Below are 18,938 nucleotides of genomic sequence, written 5' to 3' on the forward strand. Positions count from 1 at the left end.
AAGGTTGCAGTTACTGTAGGTTGCAACAGACTTGCACTCTCCCTTTTTTCCTCCTTCTGTTCCTTGTCAGTCATGGGAAGGGCTATTGCTTAGTTTAGTGTAGAGAATAAGCATAAACATCATGTTTCCAGTCCCTGCGGCGATGCAGGAAAGCGGCTGACCTCAGGCTTCTGGGTGCATGTCGCATTCTCCAACCCAGGTGCTGGATGATGGCTGAAAGCCTTGCTGAGGGAGGATGGAGATTCATTTCGCTAACACTGAGCACAGTGGGCACCTTCTTAAAATAGCTTTCTGTTGCCTCCATGGACCTGATGCCCATCGCTAAAGCAGAAGAAGGATGCTTAGACTTTTGGGTTGGAGCTTTTAAAAAATAGGAGAAAGCGGCCTGTTGGTGACAGTTAAATGTTAACCACCTATGCAGTGATTGTTGCGATTTTTAAATTATTTGCTCCAGGGCCTTTGTAAAGAATTTCCAGTCATTGCTTGTACTGGTATTGCCAGTGCAAGGCTGGGAGACTGCCAGTTAACCTCTAGTTTAATGGTCTTACTCAGTGCAACCCTTACTTAGACCTTCTTACCTTTCTGGTAACTGTTTCGGTGCTACAGTACAGTGTTAATGTTCACAGAACAGGAGTACTTCTGCACAGCTGTATCTTGATAAACTGATTAAGTTACTGTGCCTTGAGAGCAGTCAGCTTTGGGCTGGAAAACATGAATTGCAAACAGGTGCTCTGAACTTTAGCTCATGCAATAGTTTTGTCTAGTTAAATTCATAGGAAGCTTTCTGACTTGCTGGATAATGAACACTATGCTGGCTTCCGTGGTAACTTTAGACTGACTTTTTAAAAAAAAAAAAAAAAATCTAAGTTCTTCAAGAAAGTGGTCTTTTCCCTGATACTTGGGAGAAACTTTAACTTTTCTTGGGAATCAAAGGATTAATAGAAGCTGTGACTGTAACAGAGTTCGATGTTTTCTCAATAAGGCAGGTAGATTCCATGTTTTGTAGTTTTCACTTATTGTTTGTCTGTTTTCTGGTTTGTAGCATATGGCCCTGGCTGATTTCTCTTCTAAACAGCTTCCAGCCTCATGAAGAAGATCTGTCCAATAACAATGGTAAGGATGCTTGTAGTCTGTGCTGTAAAGAACTGGGAACAATGCACGTTTTTCCTGATGTTGTCGGGAATTGCAGTCAAAAAGCAAATAAGGGAGCAAGTTTTCTTCTAGTATTAGTGCATATGAATACTTTGCAAATACTGCTTTCTCGTGCCGAGGAGACTTTGCTCTACTTTATCATTCCTGAGCTGCTCAGATTGCAGGGTGGACCAGTACAGATGAGCATGTTAATAAAACGTGTTACTATGTATAGCGACCTTGCTGAGTTATCTACTTACGAATGCATTGAGTAAAGTATTGTGCTTTCCTTACACTGTTTACTGTCTATTTGCCAGCAACCCCCCTTCCAGAAGAATTTGAGTTGCAAGGATTCTTGGCTCTGAGGCCCTCGTTCAGGTGGGTGACAGCTGAAGGAAACTGTACTCTTGCTGATGTCACTATTCTGATAGATGTTGACCTGTTACCTACAATATCTTATTTATGAGTACTTACTAATGTATGGATTGATGTAGGTATCTTTGCAAAACAGCTGTAATAGGCAACATAGTAAAACTCTGGGGCAAGTCATGAGCTATAATATTGCTCATGACTTTTTTGTTTTTCTTGTGTAGTCTTCAGACTAGTAAATTGAAAGGGAAAAATATAAGAAGTGAGGAAAGGAGTACTTTTGCATGAAAACTGCTTGATGTGTTTTTACTGTAGCCATTTTGTACTCTGTTTTTAACTGTGTCCCCCTAACATCATGCACAAATAGTGACTAAATATTAGATGTATTCACTTAGCTATTATTTTTGTGATTTTGATTATCACACAGATGAGCTTTCAGCCTTTTGTTTTTTAAAAAAAAAAACACCAAACCTCTTTAATGTGGATGCATCTTGCCAGAACAGAATTGCATCTGTAAATCAGACATCTGTAACAGTCATGTTTTGAGTAGGATCTGGTTGAATTTCACAGCTTATAATAGAGTAATGCTGACCAGTTGTATTTCTAAAGAAATACAATGTCGCAGAGGGTAATTGTGTGATTAATATTATTCCCTCTCCTATGTCAATATAGGAACTTGGATTTTTCCAAAGGCCACCAGGCAATTACAGGAGATAAGGAAGGGCAGCAACGTCGGATACGGCAACAGCGTCTGATCTTCACAGGCAAATGGATTGCTGATAACCAGCCGAGGTAATTGCCAGTAGCATCTGTGTGTTTCAGTTGCTGCTGTAAGCTTAGGTAACGCAGGTGCCAGAGTTGAGCTTTATTTTTCTCACTGTTTGACACAGCAATTAAATACATGAATGCAAGATGCTGACAGCGCTAATAACATGTCCTGTGGCTCAGCATGCCATTGCTTCATGGACTAATTATGATAGGGAATGTATTTGGAGTAAAGCGTCGTGTTTGGTGAGTCCTTTTTAGTGTTACCACAGCACAGCTAAGTGGAAACAGTATTTGAAGTGGTAGCAAGGGTGTTAGTACGTGAGCTTACGTCATGCAGGAGAATGCCCTTAGCTGGGAGATCTTGTTGTTGCCGGGGTGAAGAGATGCATGGTGGATACGTTGACTTTCTGCTTTTATAATTTGGGGAAGTGGGTTACCCTGTGAAAAACTATTCCTACTTGCTTTTCAATTCCTTTTTGTCTTTTTCAGGTTGATTCAGTGTGAAAATGAGGTAGGAAAGCTGTTGTTTTTGACGGAAATCCCGGAACTGTTACTAGAGGACCCTAGTGAAGCCAAAGAGAGTCTCGCCTTGCAGGAAACATCTATTGCAGAGCCACTATCTACAGATGGGAGCCCTGGACTCAAATCAGTTCTGTCCTCTGGCAGAAGCCTGAACAACAACTGTGATGCAGGAGAAAAACCAATGGTCACGTTCAAAGAGAACATCAAGCCAAGGGAAATTAACAGAGAGCAAGGGCGAATCTATCCCCCTAAAGATGTAGGTAGGGAAAGACGGGACTATAGCAAAGGAATAGTAGCCAATAAGAATGATGGAAAGAAGGATAACAATAAAAGAAAGAATGAGACCAAGAAATGCGGCTTGGATAAGATGCAGGAAGCCGGAAAGCAGAACGTGGCAGTTCAGGTAAGCCTTTAGATCAAAGGGATACTGCGTCTTAGGCAGTACGATGTTTGTGTCGGGGCCGTCGCTGCTTGTATAGAGTACAGTAGAGTCGAGGTCTTACTGTGGGCCCTGCAGGTAGAGCTAATGCACAAAAAAATAGAAAGACATCTGTCTCGAAGGTATTAATGATCTTTGGGTCTCTGCCCTTTTCCTTGATGCTGTCTCAGTTTTTTGGAGAGGAAAAGGTAGAGAGCGATGAAAGGTGATTTTGCTATGTTAACTATCTTAAAAAACAGACTTCTACCTGTTGTTCCGCAAATTACTCGGGCTACCAAGGGAGTTTGCATGGCCAGGTCTTAGTCATGCTCTTGGTCTGTTGTGAAGGACTTGGGTACTCTGCATTTTTGGTTCAGTTGACTTGTGCACATTCAATAAATGAAACACGTCACAAAAGCACCCAGTTGTTTATGTGGAATAAGATCCTCCGTCCTGTGTGTGCAGTCAGGTAGCCCTCTGTGGAAGTAAGGAAAGCCACACTGCACTTAAACCATAGTTCTGTGCTCAGACGCTTGCTCAAAATTGTTGGTTTTCACATCAACTGCTCTTTTCTCAATCATATTTTTGAGGCATGCTTTTTCCCCCCATTTCTGTGAGCATAATTTGCAAAAATGCTCAGCTCGTAAGTAGTTAGTTAATTTACTGGTCTAATTTACAATTGAGTTGTAGTAAATAAGGGTGTAGAGTTTCAGGGTTGATCTGATCTGTACCTGGATAGTTTGGCTGCATCTCAGTCATTCCCTGATGACATCTGGAGGGATTTAATGATAGTGATGGAGACTCTATTATTTCCCTAGAGAAACTGTGTCAGTTCCTCACTCTTCTTGCAAGTGGAAATTATTTCCTAATGCACTTCATCTCCCTTGCCTCTGTGTAAGCCTATTACTACTGCTCAGGACAGGTCTGCAGAATAACTTAAGTCTTCCTCTTTGCAACTGCTCTGAAGGCCTGTGTAATCGAGGTCTTGTTTTCCCTAGGCTAGACAAACCAGCTCTTTCAGTCTTTCCGGCTTGTGGCGTTAGGACCCTTGGATCATTCTTCTTGCTCTTCTCCTGATTATTTGCTGTTAAACATCATCGTTATGAAATGGAGGGTCTGAACTGGCAGTGTTATGCAGTTGGTTTTGCAGGGGGTCCTACCAAGGGGAGTGAAGGGGAGTAGCCTACAGAAACCATGTGGTAATTGTTCATGAGTCACTGAACAAGAGTCTGGTATCTGAAAAACAACTTAGGTAGGTGAGTTAGAATAGCAGGTTTCTTATTTATTTGTTGAACGAGTCTGGAATGTGGTTGCAGACCTGAGCACAACTCCCAATTTCAGTGTTCGTGCCCCTGTCTTGCAAAATAAGGACTTGAGGCCAATAAAACCCACCAGATCTTCTGAGAAGTATGTGTAGTTTTTTGGATAGGGAAGATATGTTAATTCTAACCCAGCTGATTTATCAGAGGTTTGCTTGCCTTAGTCTTAAGAGATAACAAACCCAGGAAAAACTTATTTCAAACCCAGCTGTGAAGGAATCTGTTCTGATGTGGTTGGTCACTCTTCATCTCTTGTTGAACAGAAATGAATTTTGACTTTTTAGTTCCGTCACCTGTATTTGTTATGGCAACTATTACAATGAAATGCTTTTTGTTTTATATAGTTTGGTGGTCTTATTTATCCAGACCTACTCCAGAAGACGGGGAAGGTTTGCTTCCCCCCGACCGAGGAGAAACCAGTTTTGCACCAACTGGTGGTCTGTTAGCTCTCCGCTTTGGCCTTCCTTGATATTTCAGGCTTTTATCATCTTCTCCGTACTCATTGCCTTCCAAAGCCTAAATGCTGCAAATGTTGCAGCTCCTACATAGCAAAAAAGTTAAGAATGTTATACAAAAGCAATTAGTCCTGTTTTGCAGATAAGTGGAAAACTTCCACGCTCAGACAGATCATGAAAGTGTGGCGTAGGTTGAATCTCTGCTCTTTAGGGAAAATAACGCTAGGTGCCGAGAAGGTTGCATGCAGATTTGCTCAAGGTGTAACGTACTCTTAAGAGGCCGCTGTGATGAAATGGTGCTTCTCTCACACACCGTGTAGGAACCCTCAGGACCACGGCGGGAGTAAATATTTGGTAGTATTGACACTTCCGAGGTCAGGTCAAGTAGCAGCAGGGAAGCAACTGAAATTTGCCTGTCTTGATTCATCAATTTTAGTTATTTAGCTTTTAAAAGTTAACTATAAATCATGCGGGGGTCTTTTGGAAGCCGCCTTTGGAAACGTGTTATAGCAGCTTTGAGTTTATGATGGACTAGAGCTCATGTTTCGAAATCCCACAGCAGGAAGAATGTCTTTGAATTCTCCAACATTGCTATAAAAGAAGGGTTATAAAAGTATGGGTTACAAAAATGTTTGGCTCATTGTGGAGAAAAAAGGGACAGTGCGATATAAGTTGAGTATACAGAATGTGACGAAGGGCGAAGGTGGGCAGTGAATAAATGCGGCATGAGCAGGGGCTGCATCATTCATGGCGCTTAACATCAGCCAGAACCTTGAGGTGGAGTTGCCTCCTGACTTTTTCTAGCGGGAGATCAAAAATACACCCAAACCTCCCAGTCTTACAATCTGCTTTTTTAATTAAACACAAAAAATAAACTACACTCCTATAATTTTTAAATGGGGAAATTCAGAATTACTTGGAAAAGAACTTAAGAAAACATTTGAATGCATCTACCCCTTTACTACTGTATTTTGGCAGAAAAGACCTGCCCTCTAACTCCTTTCAACTCAGCAGCACTAAATGTTGAAATAAATCCCACACAGTTTTGGTTTGTTTGGTTTGGATTTTTTTAATTTGGTCCCTGATAAAACCCTTTCTTTCAATCACCTTTGAGGCTTGGCGTCAGGTCTGCTCCTGGGCCCTTTCTGTATTGCCCGGGTTCCTTGCTTGCTGTCTTTTTCCTGCCTGCTCCATCTTGCATTCCAGGCAGTTCTGCCGAGCTGAACAGAAAGGGAAAGTAGTCTTCCCCTCTGTCTTCCTCTCCAGGAAGACCCAGACCGCAGCAGACTCAGAATCAGGTAAACATTACATTACATTCTTCTCTCTGCCTTTAACTGGTGCAGCTCTTTTAACAGAACATACAGCAGTGACACAGTAAATGGAAAGAGGTTAAGCACTTCTGCTATTTGTCTTGTATGCTCTCGGGCAAAGGAATTTCATAGTATGCTGGAGTTTGTGCATATACATCACCATATGGATTAGGGTGACAGAGTTCCTTAGGAAGAACGTGGTAGCGTTTGTTTTTTAAGGTGCTGCAGGTAAGTAGCATGCGTTAGGTTGAAGCAGTGCCCTAGGAGAAGCATAATAGCATCTGCGCTTTTTTTCTTGTTTTTAAGGCACGGCAGGTGAGCAGCATGGTAAGTTCATTGTATGGTCTGAGGATATTATTATGTCCGCTTCCCACTCTCTCGCTAGAGAAGGAGCCAGTTGCAGTCTTCTGGGTATCCTTAGAGTGCTTTTGTGAGGAAAGGAGTGCCTGAGGACAGGCAGGGTAACCTGCCTGAGGTCAGTGAGGAGAGAACTGGGTTCCTGTGTTCCAAACCTCTGCCAATTACTTAGGGAAAAGAAAATAATCTCTCAGACAATCTGGGAGTTCATTTTTTGGCTTGAGACATGATGTGGGTAATTACAGGAAGAGTTATCTAATTTCTTCTTACTTTCTTTTGCATTAGGTGAAATCCCAGACGGAGATGAGGAAGACTCCGGTGTCCGAAGCCAGGAAAACACCTGTAACTCAGACTCCAAGTCAGGCCAGCAGTTCTCAGTTCATCCCCATTCATCACCCAGGAGCCTTCCCTCCCCTTCCTAGCCGGCCAGGTAATTTGCGTCGTTCTTTTGAAGTGTAATTTACTGTTGACTGCAAAGAAAATCCTGTAGTAGTGGTTGTTACAGCCTCTGAAGGTAGGAGCTGTTTTAATGAACATGCATTCTCACGTTGAGAAACTTACAAAGTAGTAAAGAAGGGGCAGTGCAGAACTGGAACGAGAGAAATAAGATTCCTTATGCTTTGGAATCAAGGTCTGTCATGAAATCTGCCACCTTCCTTCTTGGTTAGTGGTGCGAGATCAAGGAACTTCACAATAGGCTGTTTCTGTAGTTAGTCAAAACATGACAAAGTCTTCTGCTCGGTCAGGAGGAAGCATTCTCTCTGCATAGGACTCCATTACAAAAGATCAATCACACTGCTTTCTTCTTTAAAGCACAGTTTCTTTTGTAGTGGCGCTCATGTTTCAGCCTGTAATTTGTGTGGTCGTCTTTGCTGTTGTTGCCGCATTGCGTGTTCCCACTTTGTTGTGGAGTGTTCCTGTCGTACCTTGCTGTCCGTGTTTGCTCACAAAATAGCTGGAAGCGGTATCTTCCCTGCAGCTATTATGTGTAGTTGCTCAATATAAGATGAAGGGACATCTTCCCTCTCCCAAAGTCAGCATAACATCTGGCCTGAGAGACAAAGAATTAAAGCTTGCCTTCCAAACCTGGCTTTTCCGTGTGAACTACAGGAAAGGAATTGATCTTGCGGATGTGAGGATTTGTTTGCTTACCATCTGTCTCTTTATCTAAATTAATCCAGAGACTGCTGATCCTTTGGGAGGAGGCAGTAGACTTATTGATTACTTCTGTCCATTGCTCTAGAAGTTTAGTCCCTGAAAATGTGTGTGTTTGAGGGGGAGGGAACTTCGGGGTTACAGCATCAAAAACCCCAGAATAGCGAAGGAAAGAGGTGATGAGGGAAAAAAAAGTAGGGAGACTGAGATGTGTGGAGGGGAAATCTATGACTCTCCCAGATGCTGTCCTGGCTGACTGTTACCAGTGCCTGGAATATTGCAAGAAGACTCGAGAACAAACTCTGAACCCCCCTGTGATCACAGCCGTGTACGTGCAAAGGTGAGAAAGGACATTACAGTGCACGTATGCAAACTGTACTTAGTCTGGTCTAAATGAGCAAAATAGGAAGGAAAGAAAAAAGAACACACTAAATGTTTTCTGGAGAGAGCTACATGCTCTGCTAAATTGATTAAAGGTGCGTTTTTATCTCTTCCAGGGTTTCCACCTCCAACCTACGTTGTCCCCCCTCCTGTGGCTTTCTCCATGAGCACGGGGTACACCTTCCCCGGTGGTGTTTCTGTCCCAGGAACCTTCCTCCAGCCCACAGCTCACTCGCCTGCAGGAAACCAGGTGCAAGGTGGGAAACAGTCCCACATTCCTTACAGCCAGCAACGGCCCTCTGGACCAGGGCCAATGACCCAGGGACCTCAGCAAACGCCACCTCCTTCCCAGCAACCCCTCTCATCTTTACCAGCTCAGGCAACAGCACAGTCCGCAAGCCAGTTACAGGTCCAAGCTCTGGCCCAGCAACAGCAGCAACAGTCCCCTACGAAAGCTGTGCAGGGCCTGGGGAAGAGCCCACCGCACCACTCCGGCTTCCAGCAGGTAAACTTGACTAATGCAATGTGCTAAGCTTCATTTAAAAATAAATGGCAACATTCAAGACTTACGTTCCTGGATTACCTTTTAAAAACTATCGTTAAAGACCTTAGTGTGGAATTTTGATCTGTGAAGTTCTGGGCAAATTTGAAAAAGAGCTGAAGTTTAGTGGGTGTGAACATATGATCTGTAAGTGAGAGGAAGGTATCTACTGGAATGGGAAGGTGGTCATCTGTTTTCTGTGTGTTTCTGTTTATAGACAAGGTGTGAAGGTGATGTTTCTGATCAGGTATTTCTGTCTTAGGCCTTTCTAGTTTTCTCGTGTGCGTAACGAGGGCTGAGTCTGATCCTTCACCCACGCTCTCCTTTTGGCTAACTGGGTTGCAGTGTCAGTTCCCTCGCAGCTCTTAGTTTTATGCTCACGTCGTGCTGGAGAAAAATCTCCCCTCTGCAGGTCTGAACTCGATGGTGAGACCCTCCTGGTGTTCTGGGCAGCAAAATGCTGGCTCAGTACCTTAGTAAAGGTGTTTATAAGGTACTGGACTAGAGTAAGGATTACACTCGGCTGTTGGCGTAAAGCTTGACTAGGGAGTATTAAATGCCTATCGAGACTGTGCATTTTGGTGAATAACAGAGCAAATCAGAATGTTTGTGGAATGTGACAGTTTGAATGGAGTTAGGCATTCAGTTAACATTAATTGTTCCTACCGGCTGGTGAAATCGTGCGTCTCTGCCTCAGTATCCACAGACAGACTCGTCAAAGCAGCTCTGGAACCCGCCTCAAGTCCAAGGCTCCCTGGGGAAGATCATGCCCGTAAAGCAGTCCTATTACCTGCAGGCCCAGGACCCTCTAAAATTATTTGAACAGTCATTACAGCCTCCCGTGATGCAACAGCAACCTCTGGAGAAAAAAATGAAGCCTTTCCCAATGGAGCCATATAACCAGAACCCCTCAGAAGTCAAGGTGCCAGAATATTACTGGGACTCTTCCTATGGCATGGCTGACAATAGGGTGATGGCACAGCAGTCTAACATGGACCGCAGGGGAAAACGGCAAGGAGTCTTCCGCCCAGAGCAGGATGCTGTCTCCAGGATGACCTTTGAGGTAAAGATCCATGCTATAAGTGGTGAAAACCAATGAGGCTCTGATATTCCTGACAACTCTAGGAGTTTCCCTGTTTCAGGAATGCCCTACAGCCCCAAGTAGGTCCATGTGAGCTTATTTAGTAGAGAGCTGGGTATCAGTAAATGGGGTTCCAGCAAACAGTGATGAATTCTCCATTTTAGTTGACTGTGTGTGGGATCTGGCTCTTGAAGATTTGGTTTCAAGTAGGTGTAAGTCTTGTTCAGTGTAGTTGTGACATTGATCTCTGCACTGTGTCTGTCAGGTCGAGAAGCATGGCCACAGATAGTTTTGGGGAAAATTCTTGTCTGGCAACTGATGAAAACCATAAAAGCCACCCAAATAATTGCAGTTGAATTATTACCCTTTAGGTGAACTCTTAACACCCATATAGAATCTTGAGTGTGTTGAATGGCTGAGGCTGCACTAGTCAGATTGAGGCTGGAAATCAAGGAGCAGTCTTATCTTGGATTATTTTTCTGTTTTTCCTGCAAATCCCACTGTGCAGTGAGAGAGCTGAACGACTTCCTTAGCCCTTGGTTGCACTAATGGAATACTTTGCTTCTGTTCATGCAGTTGTGCTTCATGTTTAGAAAACCTGCAATCTTTGTTATTTATTAACAGTCCTGGAGTTGTCTGTGAGTGCTTTTGGTGATGTTTATAAGGAAACTTAAGCAGAGGCCTCTCTAAACCTTTGGTCAGATGTGCCTCTATAAATGCACTCGGGACTTTCAGAAGGTCAGCTGAGATCACTTGGCTTATCCTTCAGAGAGAAAAGCCAGACAATATACAGGAGTCTGCGTCTATCCTGATGCCAGGTGGTGGTTTTTAGATGGAGATGGGGTCAAAGCCTTGTTCTCATCTCTAAAAGGGAAACCTTGCTTTGATGGAAGCACAGTGCAGTACGGATAGCAGCGGTGCCTGTGATGCTTGTGTTTTAAGCATCCCTCACAAAAGTCCAGATGCCCGGTTTGACCAGCGCTTTGCAGGGATTTTTGGCCCAGTGGTCTGGTCAGCTGTACGTTGGTGTAGCAGCCATCAGCAGTGGAAATAAATCTTGTGGGATTTAAACTCCACAAATAGAGGAGGGAAGAAGATGCAAACGTAATTTTACTTGAAAGCTAAATTACTCACAGGTCAGCTATAGAGGAATAATTGTAAGATTTCGTGTTCCTTGTCCTTGAACGTGAAAACAGGTTCAGTATTTGGCATGGAGGCAATGGGAAGCACACACTCCACTAATTAAAACTAGCTGCCCGTCATTTTGATGGTGCGGCGCTCCTCCCAGTACGCGTTAGGCCACGTGGCTAGTTATGTTTTCTGCTCAGCGTTTTCTCTCTGTGTACCTCGACGCACTTCTGCCGCAACACTTTCTCACCTCGCGCTTCTGCATGCCGCCTTCTGCCTTTCTCTTGCTATTTTCTCTCATCCTGCTGTGGCTTAGCCTCTCCTCGCCGTCTCTTGCTGTTCCTCTTTCTGCCTTCTGTTGTCTCACTGTGCTCATTTCTGTCACTAGGACCCCAAGAGCTCCCCTCTGCTTCCTCCGGACCTGTTAAAGAGTCTGGCTGCCTTGGAGGAGGAGGAAGAGCTGATTTTCTCTAATCCTCCTGATCTTTACCCAGCTCTGCTGGGGCCTCTCGCCTCTCTTCCTGGACGAAGCCTCTTTGTATGTATTTGATGTAATACTGCTGCTTCTCACTCTTAACTGGCATCTCTTTCTTCTGTGAAATTATAAGAAATGTGAAATTCCTTTCTCTCCCCCATCCCTCCTGTCCACTTCCCTGCCTCACCCTTGAGCTAGTCCTCACGCGAGAGCTCGGACCAGCTGAAGGCCCAGGGTATAGCTCCTGGGCCCAATCCAGGCCTGCTGATTTGTTCAGAAATCAGAGTAACAGCGGGGTTTTTTATAAGTACAGTCCACAGGAGAGATGTTGATGCATCATTTAATGCACTTGCTCTTCTGCAGTTGTATGGATAAGGGCAAGGGGGAGCACAGATTCAGCTGTGGGAAGTCATCAGAACAAGTGTGGCTTACTAAAATCTGCATATAAAAATTCCACAAAGGCAGGGGGAAGCTGCCCTACTAAATGCAGAAGAGATTGTAAAAGAGCAAGAGGGCTTTGGAAGAAAATTACAAGCAACTGGCTAAATAATCAGTAACTCCTATAGAAATACAGTCATTTTCGACAGACCGAGAGATATATTTTTCCTACCTTTATGTATTAAAACCTCCTAGTTCACTAGCTGGAGGGTCTGAGAGCTGCTGAATTTGTAAATTGCCTCTGAAAATGCCTTTCTAAGGGCTACGAGCATAAATACTGCTATTTCAGATTAGTAGCAGTGACAAAAAAGAGCTATTTGTGACTCTACTCGAAATCTCTGATTAAGTCTATTCCTCAATTATTTTACATGCCATCCCAAGGAGCCAGTAGCAAAACAGACACCCATTTCTGTCTCATTAGCTACCTTTGCTAAGAAACTAATAGCAGCTGCTTCAGCAGCTTCCTTTGAAGCTCCTACTGTTGCTGTCTGCTGACAAATGGAAGGAAATTCTTCTCTGTGCACGCTGTGTGGATATGCAGAGTGTGAATTTTGTCTGCCTTTTAAAATGTGCTTTCAAAGTAATGAGTTGTCACTTTGAAAACCTAATAAGCTAGGAGCTGCTTGCCAAGAAAATGAGGCTATTTGTTTTGGGTTTACAGGATAAAAGCAAAGATATTCCAGATATTGAGACCATGTTAAAGGGAGAGGGACGCTAGTTCAGGTTTTTGTTGTTTGAACAATAAACTTAAAAACATCTGACATGCTGAGCTGGTATGAGTGCAAGAGGGCTTTTCTTTGGAACGAGACTACCGCTTTCATTTTGGATCACGCACAGTTTTACTGATGGCTTCACTAATTCTATGACTTGGTGATCCCGATCCTAAATTTGGTGGTGTTCGTTGTCCACCAGCCGAGCTTTATAATTTTTCTTTGGTTTCTGTATCGATGATAACTGATCCTATTTCTTCCCTAAATAGGCTTGTTTCAGAGACACTATTTTTCACTGCTTAATCATAGTAAGAACCAAAGAGAAAGCTGAAAAATATTATGCTGGAAATAACAGCTGTATGAGAGGGGGTGGCATAGATGATGGAAAAAGGTCATGGTCTGTAATATCTTACCATGGAACCGCAGGAAGTTTTGGAACCTCTGTTTTAAATACTGGGTTTTTTTTTTTCTTCCTCTCTACATTTACAATGAAAATGAGAGAACGCTAAATGAAACTTGGACTCTTTAACCCAATTAAAAAATCACAGCACTTGGCTGCTCTTGCTGTCTAAGAATGCCTAGACAGCAGGGATGCTCTCAAAACCGAAAAATATTCTGTCAGTAGCAACATACAAGACTGTAACCATGTTTGGAGGAGTCCTCTGATCACTGGGAAGGACCCTGTCTCTTTTGTACAAGGTTTTACACAACCATAGGGCTTTTTTGGCAGGAGTCTCCCCTCTAGATGTATCGGACAGAGTATTAACACTTACAATTTGAAAAGCTGTTCTGGCAGTCGGGTTTGCCTGAGACTCTCAGCTGTTGTGATTGTTGATTTTTAGATATTAATTGCAGTTAGTAGGGCAACTACTGATTTTCTGCATTTGTTAGTTTGTTCCCCCCGTCCTCCAAGATGCTGGAGCTCAAATACAAGGAAGGTTTTAAATGTCACCAAAAACACCTTGGCAGTTTCTGATAGCGTACTTTCCTCCTGCTCACTACACTGAACACTAACCGCTATTTTTCCCTTTTTGGTTTCTGAAGAAGTCCCTGCTGGAAAAACCATCAGAGTTGATGTCTCAGTCGTCATCTTTCCTGTCCCTCAGTGGCTTTTCTCTTAATCAGGTAAGTGAGCACCAGAGCCTGCAGCCCTTTGCTGTTGGAGCTCGCCATTAAACTAGGTAACATGGCAGAAATACGGGGATATCCTGTAGTTCAAGCCAATGGAAAACCTGAAGGGAATCCATGTGGGTGCCTAATTTCAGTCTGTATCAGCAAGATTATCTTTGCCTTTATCAGTTGTCTTCCCAAATTCATCCTAGCTGTAGTTCTGCAGGCGTGCTGTTAAATCTTTCCGAGTCCGTGGGCCCCTTGCTCTTAGTAGAATCGTCGTGTTGACTGAAAAGGTGCATCTCAAAGTGTTATGGTGTGTAGGTTTTTATTTCTGAGCATTGGATTACCCATTCTCTTCCAGAGAACTGAGCAGGGTCTTGATACAATTTTTGTGAGTACTGGGAATTTAAAGATTTCGTGAAGGCTTTGCAGTCCAGCCAGGAGAAATCTGTCCTGATTCAGAATGTGATGGACTTCATGTTAAATAAAATGATCAAAGAAGAGGGGGTTGGGGAGTTAGGAAAATATTTTGATCTGTAATTGTTTCCTTTTGTACAGTCTCAGTACAAAATCCAAAATAAATCCAAACCCTAAACTCTTACATTCTTTTTTTTGCAGGAAAGATATCCAAATAGCAGCATGTTCAATGAGGTATATGGGAAAAACATGAATACCAGCACAAAAACAGAAGTCACCCCTTCAGTTGCCCATCAGGAGACTTCACTATATTCTCTCTTTGAAGGGACTCCGTGGTCTCCATCCCTTCCAGCCAGCTCAGGTAATCCTGGTATGCTTTTTCTTGTGTCTAGTGATTTAAGAGGATTTGAGTTAATTCTGAACGTACTGCAAGTTAAATGTAACTGCTTGACAAGGTGTCTGAAGGTTTCTGTTTGTTTTTCTTTATATATCCTCAGAAATACGAGGGGATTCTGTAATTAATATAGCATAAGAACCTGGATTTTAATTGAAGTAGTTGAGCAGGATAAAAGTCGTAGGAGGTGTTAAATCCTGAAATCTCTTTAACTTAGATTCCTGACAAGCATTTGGGAGTAGGGCTTTAACTCAAACATCCATATACTTTCAGTGTTGCTTCTTTGGAAAAAGCAGGAAGAACTGGATTTCATAATGTAGATATCTGAAAGAGAAAGGAACTATATGAAGTGTGGAGGAAAATATGACAGTGGGGTTTTTTTGTTTGTTTGATTTTTTTTTTTTCCTGTTAAGCAGCCTACAAAGCAAACCAGCTTTTTCCTTAGTAATTAAGGCATAAAGGCATAAAACATAACTATTATGTCATGATTTTATTCTCACTAAAAATCCAGAAGAGCATGAGGGGAGGAATTAGTTGAATCTAAGAAATGAGTGGATTTTCAGTAACGTCTGCACTGGATGAGATTTTTGGTTGCACTGAGACTTTTGCAACCAACCAGGAATAACCGCTGTGGGTGAAATGGAAGGAGTTGCAAAGTGCTTTTATTCTAGCAGGTTTTATGGCTCACATGGTTTCAGCTTTCTCTCCCTTCACCTCTTCATTCAAGAGCACATAGTCTCCTGCCACCCTCCTATGCTGTGTTGTCTTCAGGCATCGTTCCTGCCTGCCTGCAGATAAGCTTCTCCATGCTTGCTCTCCTCTTTTGCTCAGTATTGGGGTCTGAATTCCTTTAAGACTCATAGAAGTGTAAAACATTCACACACTTGGGAGTTTGAGTTGTAAACTTGCAAACTCCTCAAAGTCTAATGTCATTTTTTTAATTGGTTTGTCAGGCTTGGAGACAGATAGGTTTTTTTTTTTTTTTTTAGTTTGAGAAAAGTTCTTCAAGAAACATGGGGAAAACTGGCTTTGGCTAGTCTGCCCTCTTGAGGTTTCCTGGTTTCTTGTTTTTCTGGTGAGCATATGTATGCATTAAACACAGTCATTCTGTTCTTGTGTATGCACAAAAATTTTCACTCAGGAATTTGCACTCGTGTAATGGAGGGAATAAAAACTGACCTTCAGCATTGGAGAAAACTGGGTGATGGCAGAATTTGCAGCAGCACTAAGAAACTCAAAATCGGGAGGGTCCTGCTGTTTCTTTCTGTTGACCTTTTTCCTCTTGCCTTGCAATCGCCAGATCATTCGACACCAGCCAGCCAGTCTCCTCACTCCTCCAACCCCAGCAGCTTGCCAAGCTCCCCTCCAACCCACAACCACAATTCTGTTCCCTTCTCCAACTTCGGACCTATCGGGACTCCGGACAACAGAGACAGGAGAGTCGCAGACCGCTGGAAAACAGATAAGCCAGGCAAGTGCTGGGATCCAGGCTGGCGTGAAGCCAGCTGATGGCGTTTGTTTTGCAGTGGTTTTGCTACGTTCCTTTGAACTTGTCTTTCTCCCGTTTTAGCAATGGGAGGGTTCGGTCTGGACTATCTCCCAGCGACATCGTCTTCTTCGGAGAGCAGCTGGCACCAGTCCAGTGCTCCCAGTGGCACCTGGGCGGCCCAAGGCCCTCCCGCTATGGAGGACTCCTCAGCTGTGCTTATGGAGAGCCTGAAGGTACGTTTGACTGCAGCTGTGCTCAGGAATGGGAGCTTGTCTGTGGGGCCAGAAGATCCGGTGATGGGCCTTAGCCTATTGCAAGCATCAGAGTTCAGTGTCGGAAACGGAAGGTTTTTCCTGCAGATTGACTTACGCAGGCAATGTGGGAGGTGTGACCGGTGCTGGAAGATGTCACCGTTTTCCAGTTCTTGCTGTTCTAGAATATTTTGCGGAACAAGACCAGGCTGGCAGAACTGGAAGAAATTATAACATTTGCTTTGACTAGTCTAAAATTAGTAGTTGTTAATGTGGGATGAATTTTTATGGTAATGAGGATTCTGGAGGAGGATAAGCTTCTTCCAGGGAGCCTCTTTTTAGAAGGCCGCTTTTGAAGTCTGGATAACTTTCATGATAGCCAGGTAGGAGTGATAAAGAGAAGAGGGAGAACATAGAAAACCGTCTCCGCTTTCTCGTCTGTAAGAGGGGGTTGTCTGACACAAGGAGGTGCTAGTGTTGGCTGTTTGTTTTTAGTCCATCTGGTCCAGTTCCATGATGCACCCTGGACCCTCGGCCCTGGAGCAGCTGTTAATGCAGCAGAAGCAGAAGCAGCAACGCGGACAAGGCACCATGAACCCGCCGCATTGAGACAGAGGTGGCAACCCTTGCAAACGAAGGCTCCATAAACCATGGCATGTTGGGTTTGCAGGACTGGCCCACACAGTCCTGTGCAGGTGGCAGCCCTCTCTTCTGTTCCTTGCTGTCAGGAGGGCGTAAGTGCTCCACCAACCCACTGAGTGTGCACAAAACGTCTGCAGTGCAAGAAAACAACATCAGGAACTCTCCCATCCCTGGGCCCTCCGGAGGGAGAGAGGAACTGCTGTTTGTCTCACTCAGTAACCCGATATCACCGCCGCTCACCTTCTCCATCGTGCATGTCCCCAGCCACATGGGAAGTCAAAGCTGAGAACGAAGGGCAGATGGGAGAAGCCAACGAGAACTTCTCAATCCTTTTCCTCTCTTTGGGGAGATAAAATAGGAATCCATTAATGATTGCTTTGCTGACTGAGAATGTAGTTGAAATTACTCCTAAACATCTTTATTACTATCTCAGTAGTAAGATCACACTGAATTCTTCCGTACACAGACGTGCTTCGTAGTCAGCGTGTAGCAATGAAAGCCCCAGTTGCTGCTCGGGTCAGAGGCGGTTGGTGGCGAGGTGGGGCTCTATCTCCTGGGCTAGCGAAGGAGTTTCATGAAGGAGAGTCTGGCACTTGACACCACTTCACCTTTCTCCCAGAGGCTTTGGCCAGCCCGGGGGTGGGTTAGAGACTCCAGCATGAAATGCCCTCCTCTCAGCAGGTGTTTGAGCTATAATGGGTGACGTGGGGCATTGCAGCACTCTGCTGGACGAGCAAGTTAACTGCTATGGGGTTTTAAATTAATGTTTGATTCCTGTACATTTTACTGTAGCATAAGTGGCTAGCCCCACAAAGGGCAGGCTAGTCTGTGCATTCACAGCCTGACTCATTTTAATAGGTAGGTAGAAAGCTTTCAATGGTTTTTGGTTTTGTTTTTTTTTTTTTTTCTCCTTTCTCTCTCCATCCTCCCATCTTCGCTGGACGCTAGTAGTTTCATTACCAACGTGCAACATCTCACAGAAAATAATCAGGGGTCCAGCAGGGCTGGGTAAAGCCGACAGTCGGCCTGGACAGCGCGGAGTGTACGCACCGCCGCAGGCACACATCAGCTCTGCAGAAACCCGTCCCCCCCGCGCCCCCCGCCCCCAGCTGCAGCCCCAAACTTTCAGTTCCAGAATGAAATTCAAGGCACCCGTGGACACACGTGTGTAACCCACACACGGAAGAAAGCGTAGCGCTGTTCATAGATGAAAAGGTGCAGAAGGGAAAAGGAAAACGTTTTATTTGCTATTTATTAGGGGGAAGAAAGACTGGAAGCTTCGTTAAAGAAAAGGACAGCATTTTTGTTAGGTTTCCCAGGGAAGTTACGGAAACAATCTCAATGTCCATTTGCTGTGTTTAGCAGTAGGGGTTTGTGTGATGATTCAGGATCTCTGAGCTGGAAGTCAGCTGCAGAGCAAAGCACATGCAGGAGCCGAAGTGACACTGGAGTCTGGGCAGCCCCAAAGAATACAAAAAGGGAAGACGGAGGAGACACGATACCCCTCCGGGGGTATGAGCAGCTCCCCCACGATCTCCACCTTAGCAACACGTTCTTTGTTGCATTTCGAAGCGGTATTTCCTTTAAAAAGTCCAAAAAGTGAAGTTCCCACCCAGTGGTAAGACGAACCAAACCCCTCTGTACTTCCCTCCAGCCCTCCCGGTTTGTGTCTCGAGCTGTGCACCCAGGCAGCTGCGACATTCCAGTGCGTGAACCGTCACCGACTCTTGCACCCCAGACGAGCTAACCAGGTTGGCCATCTCCCTCCCGGCAGTGCCAGGGTCCCAGCCGCACCGTTCCACTTGTGCATGAGCATCCGGCCTCGGGAATGCGTCCGACGCTCGGCTGGGACTCCCCTCCCGCCCTCCGACGCCTGGGGGAGCGAGGGAAGGGGCCCCCACCAGAAACTGGTTTGTGTCGTAAGCTTTTTTTGTGTTTTTTGTCTGTCTGTGCAAGAACTGCAGCTGCTGAAATCAGCTTTGCCTTTAATTAAACCATGTTCTCTCCACCCAGGTCTGTGTGTAGCGTTTATTTCCTGTGTAACTTGGCTGCAGGCTTTTAGAAATGCATTATT

The 18,938-nt window shown here is 44.4% G+C and overlaps 1 protein-coding gene across 8 annotated transcripts in view; it reads left to right on the top strand.

The window, feature by feature from the left end:
- Positions 1 to 18,872, top strand: part of SMG7 (SMG7 nonsense mediated mRNA decay factor) — a 54,362-nt gene extending 35,490 nt beyond the window's left edge. For 6 of the 8 annotated variants that reach the window (XM_075156944.1, XM_075156945.1, XM_075156946.1 and 3 more), the window contains 12 exons: positions 1,043 to 1,113; positions 1,449 to 1,509; positions 2,173 to 2,292; positions 2,758 to 3,193; positions 6,935 to 7,079; positions 8,302 to 8,690; positions 9,424 to 9,789; positions 13,603 to 13,683; positions 14,290 to 14,449; positions 15,783 to 15,953; positions 16,053 to 16,204; positions 16,718 to 18,872. In XM_075156944.1, the coding sequence (XP_075013045.1) occupies positions 1,043 to 1,113; positions 1,449 to 1,509; positions 2,173 to 2,292; positions 2,758 to 3,193; positions 6,935 to 7,079; positions 8,302 to 8,690; positions 9,424 to 9,789; positions 13,603 to 13,683; positions 14,290 to 14,449; positions 15,783 to 15,953; positions 16,053 to 16,204; positions 16,718 to 16,831 (2,266 nt within the window). In that variant the 3' untranslated portion in view covers positions 16,832 to 18,872. Of the gene's footprint in view, positions 1 to 1,042; positions 1,114 to 1,448; positions 1,510 to 2,172; positions 2,293 to 2,757; positions 3,194 to 6,934; positions 7,080 to 8,301; positions 8,691 to 9,423; positions 9,790 to 11,323; positions 11,474 to 13,602; positions 13,684 to 14,289; positions 14,450 to 15,782; positions 15,954 to 16,052; positions 16,205 to 16,717 lie in introns of all 8 variants that reach the window. The other 2 variants (XM_075156948.1, XM_075156947.1) reach the window with 2 other exon arrangements.
- Positions 18,873 to 18,938: the final 66 nt, after the last annotated feature.

Source organism: Calonectris borealis, chromosome 8 (assembly GCF_964195595.1).
Source record: "Calonectris borealis chromosome 8, bCalBor7.hap1.2, whole genome shotgun sequence".
Classification (NCBI taxonomy): domain Eukaryota; kingdom Metazoa; phylum Chordata; class Aves; order Procellariiformes; family Procellariidae; genus Calonectris; species Calonectris borealis.